This window comes from Tympanuchus pallidicinctus, unplaced genomic scaffold (genome assembly GCF_026119805.1).
Source record: "Tympanuchus pallidicinctus isolate F22 unplaced genomic scaffold, pur_lepc_1.0 scaffold11, whole genome shotgun sequence".
Lineage (NCBI taxonomy): Eukaryota > Metazoa > Chordata > Aves > Galliformes > Phasianidae > Tympanuchus > Tympanuchus pallidicinctus.
This window is the reverse complement of record NW_026294627.1, coordinates 8,327,659-8,342,169: the sequence shown is the minus strand read 5'-3', so window position 1 is coordinate 8,342,169 and position 14,511 is coordinate 8,327,659. Positions and strand designations below refer to the sequence as shown.

The window sequence follows — 14,511 nt, the reverse complement described above, 5'->3', positions numbered from 1 at the left end:
ATAACAGGGTTAGAGATGCATTAGTTCACTTAGTACAGTTCTTGGACAACCAGTTATTTTGCAAAGACACATTATGATGATAAATGCAGATAAATGCAGTCTGCTTGCAACATGAGACAGCCAAAGTGGGGAAAAGGAGCTCCCACATCCCTAAGAAATTAAAGAATACCCCAACTGCAAAAGTGAAGATGCAACACATAGGAAAGGTTTTCTGTGATATTTAAAAACTAAAGCAGTCCTAGCCCACGTCACATGCCCAAGTAAACATACCAGGGATAAGACGACCCTCCTTCTGACTGCTTAATGTCTCAGACTTTTTCCTTTGAAACTGTCTGCCTTCTGGCTTTTCATTTTTTCTCTCTCTTTGTTTTATTTCTTCAACTCTTCTCAGGGATTTCTGGATGAAGTCCTTCTTTCTTTTCAAAAAAGATTCTTGCAAACTCCCTGGTGCAGAAGCAGACTCCAGCAGCATCACTGAGAAAGAAAAGTCCAAGCATTTCTCACTTTCTGCAAAGAAACCACCTCTACTAATTCATACATTTCAGTGCATTTCTCCTAAGATGTTGACCAGGATCTGTTTTCACAACTGGTGTCAGGAAGTGACATTTTTGCACAATAAGCAGTAATTCAGAGCTAAGGAATCTAGAACCCATAAGCAGTACTGCCAAAACAGATACTGCACTGAAACAAATGGTTACAGCCTGGTAGATCCTTTCTTCCTTGTTTCACTATTTATGTTCCATACTGACATCAGAACATCTTTTAACTGCAGAGGTTCCTGACTGATAGGAGACAAACAAGGGAAGGTGCACTACGTACATAATGACAGGCAACAAAACATCACAAGAGTTTCAAAATTAAATATAGTTACAAATAAAACCAAATGAAGTCTCACTAATTATAGCCATTACCATCTATTGCTTAAGATGGCCTCCTACAGGAAGAGACAAGTTATTTCCTTGTCAGTAAAGCACACATCAAACCTGGGCCAAATGTACACAAACAGAGGCCAAACAGCAACATGCAGCTGTCTAAGAGAAGTTATATTTTCTTGCAATGACTTTGTAAGTTAAAACTTCAGTATGTTGAAGCTGCATAGAATTACCTGCAGTCTGATGTGATGGACACTGACCCTCGGTAGCACTGTGGGCTTTGGAAGAGCTGTCAGGCCTTATGAGCACTGAACAAACTGCATCTGGAACCACTGGTAAAAATTCTCTTTTCTGTTTCAAAAGGAATCATTAGTTGAAAATGCAGAAAATACACCAGAAATCTGAAGTAGTCATACAGTACTCTGCCATGGACAAGACACAAGAAAAGACAGTCTTTTCCCTTTAGCAGATGCAAGAAAAACACCAGAAATGGACAGTGACAGTATTAGAATGCTTCTAAAAACACTCAAAAACTTCAAAACATTGCAGTCCCTTTGCCCAACAGCTGAACTAAGACTCACCTCAGTCAGAACACTGATGGCAGACCTGTCTGCACATGCTGGGTTATTTGTTTTATCCTCACTACTTCCCTCTTGGTTCATATGTTCAATGTCTGATTCTGCAGTACTGATGTCATTGGAGCTCACAAAAGTGAGTTCAGGCTCTTCCATAATCCCACGCCCTGACTCAGTCTCCTTGCAGGTAGAAGACACAAAGCCTCAGTGTAAAAGCTATGTATCATTTTATATAATATAAAATATTAAAGTATATAAACAATATATGCATTAAAATATATTTTATCATATATATTTTAAAACCACTATTACTAAATTATTACTAAATATTAGCAGCAACAGCTGCTAGCTTGTAAGAGGCTCATTCAACACAGAAAAAAAAATAGAACCTGCCCAAAGCAATAATGCAATCCAGAAGGATTGCCTTGCCCAAGGTGTTAACTGATACATCAAACCAATCCAACAAGAAGTTCAGTGGTTTGGTTTGTTTTTTAAAACCAGTAAGTAAAAAACAACCCAAAGCAATCAAACAAAGCTCTCTTCCACTCACCTCAATTTAAATCACTGCTGAAATCTAGTTTCAGGCCAGGTTGGTTGGTTTGTTTTAAAAATGAAAAAGGAAATGTTTCACAGTTTTCAATTACTTCTGCTTTGGTTCTATTATTTACCTCCCAGACTGGGTTAAGATCAGTTATGTAACTGCAGTTTCATGGCCATGCTGCACCAACTAACATCACTGCTAATTGCTTCAGTGCTGTGATCTAAAAGAGCAAGGACAGCAAATGTCCAAGAAACATGCAAGTCTGAAACCAGAACTATAAAAAGAACATCTGCCAAGTTTTCAGATGTTGAAGATCTAAAATAGCTCAGTAAAGGCAAAAAAAAAAAAGAAAAAAAAGAAAAAAAAAAAAAAAAAAAGAAAAAAAAAGACAAACAAGTAAAAACAATTAAACCACCAAAATACCTGCACAAAACACCACTTACTTTGGGAAATCTGTTCTACTTACCCAGATTGGAATATGAGATGAGCCTGCAGCCACAGAGTTAGAGTGTTTTTCATGTCCTCCCAGGCAGAAAGCATTCTGTTTTACTACTGCCTGTAAATTAACGTCTGGGGCTTCCAAACTGATGTCTTCAGGAATCCTTGAAGACTTTTGTATTTCAAGAAAACTTTCACCTGGCTCCTTTGCATCTGTACTGCAGTGCAAATCCACCTCCACAGCTTTATCTGCTTCAGGTACACGAAATAACTTTTCGGGAAGCTTCAAGTACTTCCTATCAAGTACCTTGACAGGTAATTCTTCAGAAGACAGAATCTCCTTTTTGAATGCTACGCCCTCTTTCAATGTGTGTTGAGGGAAAGGCTCAGCCACTGTCACTGGTGTGGTACTGAGCTGATAAAGTGATTTTTGTTCTTCCAGCGAATTCAGACTTTGGTTTCGCATATCCTCCACTGAACACTGCAGACCAACACACTCCATACTCCTCACCAGATCTTCGTATTGTCTGTCAGATGAAACACTGTTCTCACTGCACCCATTTTTAATCCCAGGATTTAGTTCCCAGGAGTTCTCTGACTCCACATTGATGCCTGCTGGCCAAGCAGCATTCTGACAGCGATTGCTCAGAGCAGGTTCCAATTGCAGCGGGTGGAAAGATTCTTCCAAACCTGTTCCAAAAAGTCAAAATTTGAGCTTAACACAACCACATTTCAGCTTTAAAGGAATTCCTCCTTAACAGAGCTTTTGAGGAATGAGTGAACATCTGTGCAAACATCTGACTGCATCAGATCTCCTCCTCAGTCCTCTTTTCCCCAGGCTAAACAGACCCAGGTCTCTCAGCCTTTCCTCATCCAGGAGCTGCTCCAGGCCCTTTACCATCTTTGTGGTCCTCCGCTGCACTCCCAGAAGATCCCTGTCCTTTTGCAACTGGGGAGCTCAGAACTGGATACAGCAGTCTAAATGTGGCCTCACCAGGGACCAGAATAGAGGGGGAGGATCAGCTCCCTTGACCTGCTGGCCGTCTCTTTGTCAGGAAGTTCCATAAATTGAATAATTTCCCCAAACTTACAAAACGAGGAAATGAAGAATTTTTTTTGGTAAAACTTATTAATTTCAGCCACCACTGGAATTAATGCACTACCATCATAATTGCTGCACAACGTAATTACCATCTGCTATAGCACCTTCACTACAAAAGCAGATCCTTGCGTTCAAGTAATAACTGCTAAGGAAAGACCTTAACATTTTTGAGTTCTACACATTAAAGATGGTGGAGATGATGATGTCTAAGAGAGAAGAATCAGAGCTAAAACATTTCCAAGCAGAGCTTATTTAGAAGAGTTCCTTCCCAGTTTCAACACAACAAAACAAGCTTTAAAGTTGGTATTCACATATTGGCAATGGATCCATGTTTATAGTAGCATTGATCAGGCTGCACTGTACATACCCACAGTAACATCCTCTTTGAAGCACTCTTCTGATGTACTGTTGTTTGGCTTGTTTGTTTCAAGACTGCCCATCAGACTGCCTCTTTGTGTATTCAAATTGGAGGTTCTCACTTCTAGAAACTGCTCTTCACTTTCTGTTGCAAATGTTGAAATCTAGCAGCAGAAAAAATCCTGATTAGGCTTCATTTTATTTTATTTTTAGGAATGAGAAGGATGAAAAGTTAATGGCAACATTTGCTTTCTGGATCACATTTCCCCTACAAACAGCAGAAATGCTTCCAGTTCCAGACGTGTAAAAAATTACTAAGGCATTTCATAAAAATAAATTTCAAGTCAAACAGAGCTTTTCTGCAGTACCTTCCTCAATTCTTTGTTGCCCTGTTGAATCTTGTAGTGAGAAATGGGTGATGAAACACTGACAGGATTTGGTTCCAAAGGCTGAAATAGCCGGTGGCAGAAGTTAGGAAAATGCCTCTCCGTTTCAGGAAAATCAAGCTCAGCTGCTAGAGCTATGAGAAAAGAAAAGAGGTCATTTTAAAAACATGGAAACTGACATCTCCTACCTTGCTTCTGGAAGAAAAAGGAGAGGATAGAGATTTCCACAGGTGAACAAATGCTAGCTTGCAAAAACAGATCTTCACAGCACTCAACTCCTTCACACTGACACAGTGCAAGTACAGCTGCTGCAAGAAAGTGCTGAGGTCAAGAAGCTCTCTGTTAAGCACCTAAGAGACTGCATTAGAAGCTCTGTCCCGGTTTGGGTTTCCCAGTACAAAATGCACACACTGACACACTGCAGCAAGCCCAGTGAGCAGCCACAAGAACGAGTAAGGATGAAACACACAATGTTCAAGGAGAAACTTAAAAACTGGGTTTGTTCAGTTTTGCACAAAGTATTGAGAGCATGAGGGAAGAGGCACAGAGATCTCTGCTGTCTATGCTGTCCTAGAAAGAAGTACAGGGAAGGTGCAGACAGCCTCTTGTTGAACATACTCAGTGAAAGAAAAGAGGCTCAAGACGATGGACAAAAGATGCAACACAGGAAATTCTGGTTACATATCAACTCTTTGAAAGGGTAGATAACAGCAGGACAAGGGGAAATGGTTTTAAGTTGAGGGAGGGAAGATTTAAGTTGGACGTCAGGGGAAGTTCTTTACCAAGACAGCGGTGAGGTGCTGGAACAGCTGCCCAGAGAGGTTGTGGATGCCCCATCCCTGGAGGTGTTCAAGGCCAGGTTGGATGGGGCCCTGGGCAGCCTGGTCTGGTATTAAATGGGGAGGTTGGTGGCCCTGCATGTGGCAGGGGGGTTGGAGATTCATGATCCTTGAGGTCCCTTCCAACCCTGGCCATTGTGTGATATAAAGAAAAAAATTCCCAAGTAAGGTTTTTAAGCAAGATGTCTGAGTGGTATGAAATTCTTCCATGGGAGATAATCAGTACTTGGCTGGACAAACCCACAAGCAAGTTACCTCTCATTTGAGTGGGATTAACAATTTCTGGTCTAGATTCATAGAATCCGAGAATGACCTGGGTTGAAAGGGACCACAATGATCATTCAGTTTCAACCCCCTGCTATGTGCAGGGTCACCAACCACCAGACCAGGCTGCCCAGAGCCACATCCAGCCTGGCCTCGAGTGCCTCCAGGCATGGGGCATCCACAGCCTCCTTGGGCAGCCTGTTCCAGTGTGTCACCACCCTGGACCATGTCTCACCCAAACACCCAAACCTCCCCTGTCTCACTTTAAAACCATTCCCCCTTGTCCTATCACTGTCCACCCTCATAAACAGCTGTTCCCCTTCTGCTTATACACTTCCTTCAAGTACTGGAAGGCTACAATGAGGTCTCCCTGCAGCCTTCTCTTCTCCAAGCTAAAAAATCCCAGTTTTCTCAACCTTTCCTCATAGAAGAGGTGTTCCAGCCCTCTGATCATCTTAGTGGCCCTCCTCTGGACCTGCTTTTAATTAATATAAAGATTAATAATAAAGATTAATACTAAAAACCAGAATCTATGATTCTGGGTTTTCCAACACATTCCTGAAGGAAGCAGTTCAAATTAAAATACCACTTATCACTGTGACAGCTAGTAAGGATGGTTTCATTGTTATGAATCATTAAATGTGCAGTTAAATAGCACAGAACTTCCACTACTTTGTTATCAGTGATTCTTCATCTATCAACTCCATCTGAATAATATAGTGTTGTGTAGATACTGCTCTAAACTCCTGAATAGAGTTGTACACATGCAAACAATAATATTAGCAAAACAACAAAGAACAATGTTGCTATGGTGGAAGGAAGCTGCACAGAACTAGACTGTGATCCCATTATCTTCTTGGTGCACTACACAATGCTACATGTAGAGCACTGTAGCTACATTGCTACATAAAGCAATGAAGGACTTGGTTCCATTTAAGGCAGGAGTTCTGCTGTACAGAATGTTTAGTGCAAATGTAAGCTAAATAGAAGGAATACTGAATACACATAATCCTGATTAAACTCCTCATTCTGTACGACAGCACAGACACAAAAGCTTTAAAATAGAAAATACCTTCAAAATCTGTATTGTTGTCTGATGAAGAGTTCAACTCTCCACATTTCTCCAAGATCTGCTGAATCTGACTTCCTTTATCAAGGCACGTTACTCCTTCAGGCAACTCGGTTTCAGGCGCTCCAGGCAGATTCTCCTGCCTCTGCTGCAAGGTAAAAGGCAGCGAGGAGTCCCATGGGCTGCTTGGGATTCTTTTCCAAATTTGATCTTCCATGCTGTCAGACGACAATCCTGAAATAAGAAGCTAGATGCTCACATACTTATATATAAAGCATCCACATGAATTCACCTGAAAAGATGCTGCTTAATACCCTTAAATGCCTGTAACACCTTTTATTATTACTTTTTAATTAATTAATTTATTTATTTTACATCCCATTGCAGATAGAAATGTCATAGAATCATTTAAGTTGGAAGGGAGAAGGGATTCCCAAAGGTCATCTGGTCCAACTCACTTCCATGAACTGGGACACTTAGAGCTCCATCAGGTGCTCCCAGCCCTGTCCAGCCTGACGGAGCAGGGAGGTGATCATCCCTCTGTACTCAGCACTGGTGAGGCCACACCCCGCATACTGTGTTCAGTTTGGGTTCCTCACTACAAGAAAGACATTGAGGCCCTGGAACGTGTCCAGAGAAGGGCAACAAAACTGGTGAGGGGTCTGGAGCACAGGTCTTATGAGGAGCAGCTGAGGGAGCTGGGATTGTTCAGTCTGAAGAAGAGCGGGCTCAAAGGAGACCTTATTACACTCTATAACTATCCGAAGGAAGGTTGTGATGAGGAGGGGTTTGTCCTCTTCTCCCATGCAACAAACAGGACCTGAGAAAATGGCCACAAGTTGTACCAGAGGAGGTTTAGATTAGACATAAGGAAGAACTTTTTCTCTCAGAGAGTGGTCAGGCAACGGCCTGGAATGGCCTCCCAGGGAGGTGGTGGAGTTGCCATCCCTGGCAGTGTTCAAAAGGCATCTGGATGAGGAGCTATGAGATACAGTTCAGTAGCTTGCGGTAGCAATGGTAATGGGAGGATGGTTGGACTAGATGATCTTGTAGGTCGCTTCCAACCTTGCGATCCTATGATCCTATGACCTTGTGTGGTTCCAAGGATGGGGCACCCACTACCACTCTGGGCACCCTGTTCAAGCACCTCACCACTCTCACAGTAAAGAACTTCCCCCTGACATCCAACCTGAATCTTCTCTTCCTTAGTTTGAAATCATTTTCCCTTGTCCTGTCTCAACAGACCCTGCTAAAAAGCCCGTCCCCTTCTTTTTTACAGCCCCCTTTTAGATACTGCAAGGTCTCCCTAGAGCCTTCTCTTCTTCATGCTGCACACCCCAGCTCTCTCAGCCTGTCCTCACAGGAGAGGTGTTCCATCCCTCGGAGCATTTTTGTGGCCCTCCTCTGGACGCGCTCCAACAGCTCCACGTCTCTGCTATATTGAGGTCTCCACATCTGGATGCAGTGCTCCAGGTGAGGCCTCACAGCACAGAGCAGAGGGGCAGGATCACCTCCCTCGCCCTGCTGGCCGTAGCCGCACTTCTCTGGATGCAGCTCAGGATATGGCTGGTTCTCTGGGCTGAGGGCACACTGCTGGCTCACATCCAGCTTCCCATCTCTACCAGTGCTCCAAAGTCCTTCTCAGCAAGGCTGTGCCCTGTTCTTTTGTCTCCCAGCTTGCACTGATAGTGGGGGTTGCCACAGGCCAGGTGCAAGATCTTGCACTTGGATTTGCATCATGAGGTTCAACTGGGCCCACTGCTCAAGCCTCCTCTAGGTCTCTCTGAATGCCATTTCATCCCTCAGTTGTGTCAATCACACCACACAGCTTGGTGTCAATCCTTTAATGTGACCTTGAGCATCTTTATGATGTAGGGCAATGGTTTTATTCCTGTTTAAATAGAAACAACCTAATATAAATGCAACAAAATTAAAGGAATTGTGGAAACCACAAGTGGGTTCCTGGTTAGCACACCAGACCCTCTTTGTCTCTCCTCTTACAGAAGCAATCAGAAAAGATCTTAATAATCACTAAGTGTCTGGAGGAAGCACAACCAGACTTGAAAAATGCATTCATGTAGCCAAGTAACCAAAACCTTAATGTTACTTTTTAAAAAATCTCTTCAAAAATAATCTTCAAAAATTGATTTATAAGCACCAAGTAACTGATCCACACATATGGGTGTGTCTGAGATCAGATACGACTCAGATTAAGACAATATTAAGCCTTAAGTAAACACACAGGACACTATATCATCACTTCCAAATCCATCTCATGTATTTGCAGGTGATAAAGTTGCTATACATCTTATTATAATATGTGCATTCCAGCTACGCTCTGTAACATGTACTATAAATTCTTAAGCAAAGTTCCACACTGTATTTTTTCCAGAAGAATTTATGTCTAATGAATTAGATCCATTCTGCTATAAAATGAAGAAAACATCAGTTTTTCCATTTATGAGAACAATAAAACACTTACCAGTGTCAACAGGGCTGACATCCAGGGTTTCAGTAGTCAAAAAGCTTCCAGTGGAAATAGTTGAGGATAAGTCCCAGGGTATTGCTTGCATGGAAGCCTCTGAACCTACATCCATGGGCACTACCTTAGAAAGTGCTTCCTAGGAGGAAGCAACATACAGGTTACCATGTATTCAGACCCCTATAACTGAAACCACAATCACAGATTTTATTCTGAGCTCAGTTCAAGTGTAGAAGCCTTCATTTTCTGCAGTCAGGCGAAGGAAAGTCATCATTGCTCAGTACACAACACTCACATGCAGTCTCCCAGACACAATTCCCTTCAGCAGCCCTCCCCCCAACACACACACACACACACACACACACACACGCACACACACACACACACACAAGAAGCCTCTCAGAACTACCTACAAATCATGACACCCAGAAGATTATTTATCTTCTGGTGCTCAGATTTGGCTATTTCTCATCACAGACCCACTTCAGTAGAATGGCAGATCTCAGAGGAATAAGCTGTAAAACTCAGGAACGTTCCAAGTACTTTCAAGACTGTGATTTGTGAATACAGGAGAATGACTGGAGAGCTTCATTCTACTTTTATGGTTAAATATATGTCAAATTTCCTAGAAAATTGTATTCCTTAATTTTGAAGCTCTGCAGTCACAGAATAGAGACAGAGGGCTCTTACTTTCAAATTTTGAAGGATGAGATGAACATTTTACCTTTTCCAAAACTTTGAATTAAAACACATCAAGAAAATAAAAGATAAAAACCTAAGAAGCCCATTCCTCATACTATTTTTCATTATATATTAGCTGTAAGTACATTTAACATACATTTATACATATATATACACACTGTATGCACAAATAGTGTTGTATATCTATGAACAGTAATTTTTAAGCACTGTTTTTCATCTACTGCCAAAATAACAGGATCTTTGGGCCAGAGAAAAGCAGTGGATCTCCTTGATTTTGGTGAGGCTTCTTCTGATACTCTCTCTCTCTGTTCTTGTAGCAGAATTTGGGTGTTACAGTCTACAGGGATGGACAACCAGACAGGTGGAAAATTGCTGGCTGATCAGGCCCAGAAGACAGTGACCAGCAGGTGATACTCGACCTGGAGGTGGGAGAATAACTGGAGCATGCCAGCATCTACCCTGGAACCTGCCCTCTCTAACACCTTTGGTAAGGACCAAGAAGAGGCAACAGCATGCTCTCATTTGAACATCGGATGCACTCAGTAGCAGGTCTGACATCCAGGGGGGCCTCACGAAGATGAGACCTAAAGGAACATTATGAAACTCAGTGAGAATGAACACAGTCCTACACCTGGGAAGAAACCATGCATCAGTCCCAGCCAGGGACTAACTGGGGAGCAACTCTATAAAAGAGGATCCAGGAGTCCTGGCAAACAGCAAGCTGCTCTTGCTCTCTCAGCAAGGAGGGACAGCAGCATTCTGCATCGTATAAATGGGAATGCAGCCAATAAATTCAGAGTGATCATCTCTCTTTGCTTGGTGCTTCTTATACTGTACCTAGAATCAATGCCCAGTCTTAGGCCTCCATTATAACACACAGACTTCCACTAAGAGCCACCAAAACGGTCAAGAGGGCTGGGGCTCTTCTCCCTGGTGAACACCAAGTTGAACATGAGTAGCAAATCCCTTACAGCAAAGCAGGTTCATGGTATCCTAGGCTGCATCAGGCAAAGTATCACTAGCAGGCTGAGGGAGGTGATCCTTCCACTTTACTCAGCACTCGTGATGCCACACCTGCAGTGCTGGGTCCAGTTCTGGGCTCCCCAGTAGAGGAGAGACCTGGACATACCAGGAGCCATCCAACAAGAGCCATTAAGACAATTAAGGGACTGGAGCACCTCTTCTGTGAGGACAGTCTGAGAATTAGGATTCTCTTTCCAGGAAAAGTGGCTCAGGACAAACTTGTCAATGTCCAAAAATACCTGAAGAGAGTGTGCTATAAGTATGAAACCAGGCTGCTATCAGTGGTGTCCAGTGCCAGGACAAGAGGCAATGGAACACAGGAACTCCTTCGGAACACCATGAAGCACTTCTGAGCTGTGTGAGTGCTGGAGCACTGCCACAGGTTGCCCAGACAGGTTGTGGAGTCTCCTCTTCGGAGATCCAGGTGGCTTCTGAGGTGGTCTCTTCCCACCTTGACTGTTCTGTGCTCTGAGGAAGGAGAGCTGGTGCGGTCAGAAGAGAGAGCTTGCTGGGGAAAATTAACAGCAGCCTGCCAGTGACTTCAGAAAGGGTACTGAAGTCTGGAACAGGCTGCACAGGGAGGTTGTGGAGTCTCCTTCTCTAGAGATGTTCAAGACCTGCCTCACTTGTGGTACTAATAGGAATGGGAGAGTGGTTGGAGCAGATGATCTTGCAGGTCGTTTCCAACCTTGCGATTCTGTGATTCTGTGGATGCCTACTTGTGTGACCTGCTGTAGGGAACCTGCTTTGGCAGGGGGTTGGACTCGATGATCTCTGGAGGTCCCTTCCAACCCCTACAATTCTCTGATTCTGTGATACTGAGATGGGAGTCAGGCCCTTCAGCGCTGCATGTCTGGAGGGCAAATACAATGGGCATGAATTGAAGAAGCAAAGGTTCATACCAGTTATAAGGAAGAACTTTTCCAACAGGGCAGTTAAACAGCAGAACAGCTCAATTGCAGGACCTGTAAGCCTCCACATCTGGAATTTTTCAAGATCCTACACAATAAAGCTCTGAGCAACTTTGTCTGATTCCAGAGATGTCCCTGCTTCAATCAGGAGGTTGAGATAGGGACCTCACTAAGTCCCTTATAACCTGAATTACCAGATGACTGTACTAATTCCTACCAACTCATAAGCATGCTGAGAATACAAGTTAAAGTTACCAAATGCCTAATTCAAGTCTACAAAAATAACATGTTTTTCGTTTTTGCACAGCATCCTTAAAACACATCTCAAAGAGTAAATCCCATTACACATTTACTCTGGTTGACTGACCGCACGAGTGCTTCCGAGCGATGGTACAGAATGCAGTGTGCTCCCTCCAACTGCAGCAGCAAGAACTGGGACATCGTGAGCCACAACAGAATCTTGGGAGTGAGCTAAAAACAAATTTAATAGAAAGCAGTTCATTGTTAGTGCTTTTTTTTTTTTTCCTGTAATTGCCGTTATTTTTTTGGAACACCAGGTGGCAGTAATACCCCACTGCTGCTATTCTCACTGCTGGCGCACTGATTTTGCCCATTTCTTACCTTTTTCTTCTCACTTTCTGCTCCATTGCACCACAGTTACTGATTAGCAAGACTGCTCTTTGAAGAGCACGCATGAAGAGCTATAAATGCATGTTTTGGCCTTGAAGGATAAAGTACATCTCTGGTAGTGTTACTAGAATCATTTACTGGAGTGGAGAAATCTTTCTGTCCTCTACTATCAGAACAATTATGAAGAAAATCGGACTTTAAAACTAAATAAGAAAAACCAGAAACATGAATTGTCTAAGTAATGCATGAATACTACCACAGAAACAAACCACTTCTTAGACACAGAAATAAGATGAAGGTCTGTGGGAAAAGTACCATAGCAGCACTAGAAAAAAAAAAAAAGTATGCATTCAACGCTGACAAGCATTCAGGTCTGGCAGTTCTTCTAAGACCTTAAATCAACATCCAGCAGCAAACACTTCCATGTTCTTATCTTGAGTATTATTTTTCAAGGAAAATGTTAAATATCAAAACGAAGTTGCAGTTAATAGAAGCAGATACGTTTTCTCCCAGTTCTACAAGAATTGGCAACAAAGACATTTCAAATCCCCAATTCTCCTGACATTCCTAACAAGAAGCAGTGGCAAGAAACAGCTGTAAAACACACAGGAACTGGAAACAGACCACTTATTTTAAAATGAAATAAAAACTGAAATGCTGAAACAAGCTACCATGGAAAGCCAGGAATTCTCATTTTCCTGTTCACTTTACATCAATTTTAGATATTTCCACGAAATAAATGTTTTATTTCATGAAGGACATTAGAGTGACAAGAGATGATACTCGAGTATCCAGCACGGTTTTGTATATATATTCTATGAAGAGCTACTCTACAAACATTTCATTCCTATACTTAGTAACTTGCATTGTTCTGTGATATAAACACAAGGGACAAACAGCAGCAACTTCAAACTATAAACCCAAATTAATTACTCATTTCAGAGTAAAAAATTCAACACACGCACACCACCTGTCTTTATTACAGTAACATCCTTAAAAGGCTACACTTGGTGACTCACAAAAGAGGTGGGTTTTTTACTTTTTTATTTCTCCTTCCAAACTAACAGCACAGAGTTCACATTGCTCACAGCTTCCCGACATCTGCAGGGTCTTTCATTTTAGCCTGGCCACCAGACAGTGACAGAAAGAAGTGCTGCCTGAAGCTGAAGGAAGAAGCAGCAGTAGTAATTTTAGGATGCACTGAGAGACCTGAATGACAAATCACGCACAGTGAAAAACAGATTAGCCCAAACCTTATTATTAAGAAGAGGAAAAAGAAGTCAGTAGTTGTACTCGTTTCTAAATTGGTGAAGGGTAAGACTGTCTGCTGTAATAATGAATTAGGGACAAATATTTGAGATTATTAAAAATAAACTGAAGTCTTAATCTCGGGTCACATGGAAAATAATTGTGCTTGGAATAACATCTGCTTAGGGCAGCAATACATGAAAATGATCACATCTGGAACACTGCCCAAAGAGACTCCTAAAGGCTAAAGGCAGGGATGAATGAATGCAGAGAAGGGCTTGTTGATATGCAGGGAAGGAGAACTGTGAAAAAGTTGCATGCTTCAGGTCTAGTCACTGTCTTCAAGACAATTTCCTAAGGAACTGAGGTCTGTGTGATCAAACTGCCTGTCTCTTCTGTGGGATTACTCTGCAGTTCCCTATTAACAATTTACATTCTATTAGCCCTTTTTAATTCTTCTGCAAATTGAATTTTGAAGAAGAAAACTCAAATATGTTAAGTTCCTAACTCACCTTGAGAGATACCAGTGCCATGGTAAGAGGAAGCAATCTGAATCAGCAAACAGTCCAACATCACTAACAGCTACCCATCCCCCCTGCCCAGTCTGTGCAGCACCTGTATCCGCTCAATGCAGAGGTCAGGGATTCATGCTCCCCTAACCAGAAGCAGTGCTCAAGATCCCCTCTTTCCCCCTTTGCACCCACATGTGTCTGCATCTAAATTTAAGCAGTTTTTTTTCCCCTCATCTTGTAATAATTGAAGAAAATGAACAGTTACAGAAACTTCCCCCAAAATTTGCCTGTCACTCAGTGACAAATCTCATACACCAAACCAAACAAGCTTTGTTGCTGAAGCACCCAAATTGATTTACCAAGTTTATCTTCATGAACCTGCACACCTTTAACCTTTTTATCTTTAACACTTTGATGAAGCAAGTGAACAGCCATTAATAGGATTTGTGCACATCAAGTAGTTCTACAATCACAAAATAGTACAACTTCAGGCTGCAAAGGTGCACATTATTTGAAGGAAGGTGGAAACCTCCAAGAATAAGGTCATGATCACATGTAGA

At 42.2% G+C, this 14,511-nt stretch overlaps 1 protein-coding gene and 1 non-coding gene across 2 annotated transcripts in view; both read right to left on the bottom strand.

The window, feature by feature from the left end:
* CEP295 (centrosomal protein 295) overlaps positions 1–14,511 on the bottom strand; it is a 55,206-nt gene that overhangs the window by 1,723 nt on the left and 38,972 nt on the right. The window contains 9 exon segments of the mRNA XM_052671393.1: positions 271–474; positions 1,106–1,223; positions 1,454–1,627; positions 2,455–3,116; positions 3,896–4,049; positions 4,254–4,405; positions 6,447–6,677; positions 8,926–9,064; positions 11,929–12,032. Of these exon segments, the coding sequence (XP_052527353.1) occupies positions 271–474; positions 1,106–1,223; positions 1,454–1,627; positions 2,455–3,116; positions 3,896–4,049; positions 4,254–4,405; positions 6,447–6,677; positions 8,926–9,064; positions 11,929–12,032 (1,938 nt within the window).
* Positions 9,323–9,405, bottom strand: LOC128075024 (small nucleolar RNA U2-19). Its single transcript, XR_008203568.1, has one exon. It is a non-coding gene; the product is annotated as a small nucleolar RNA U2-19 (small nucleolar RNA).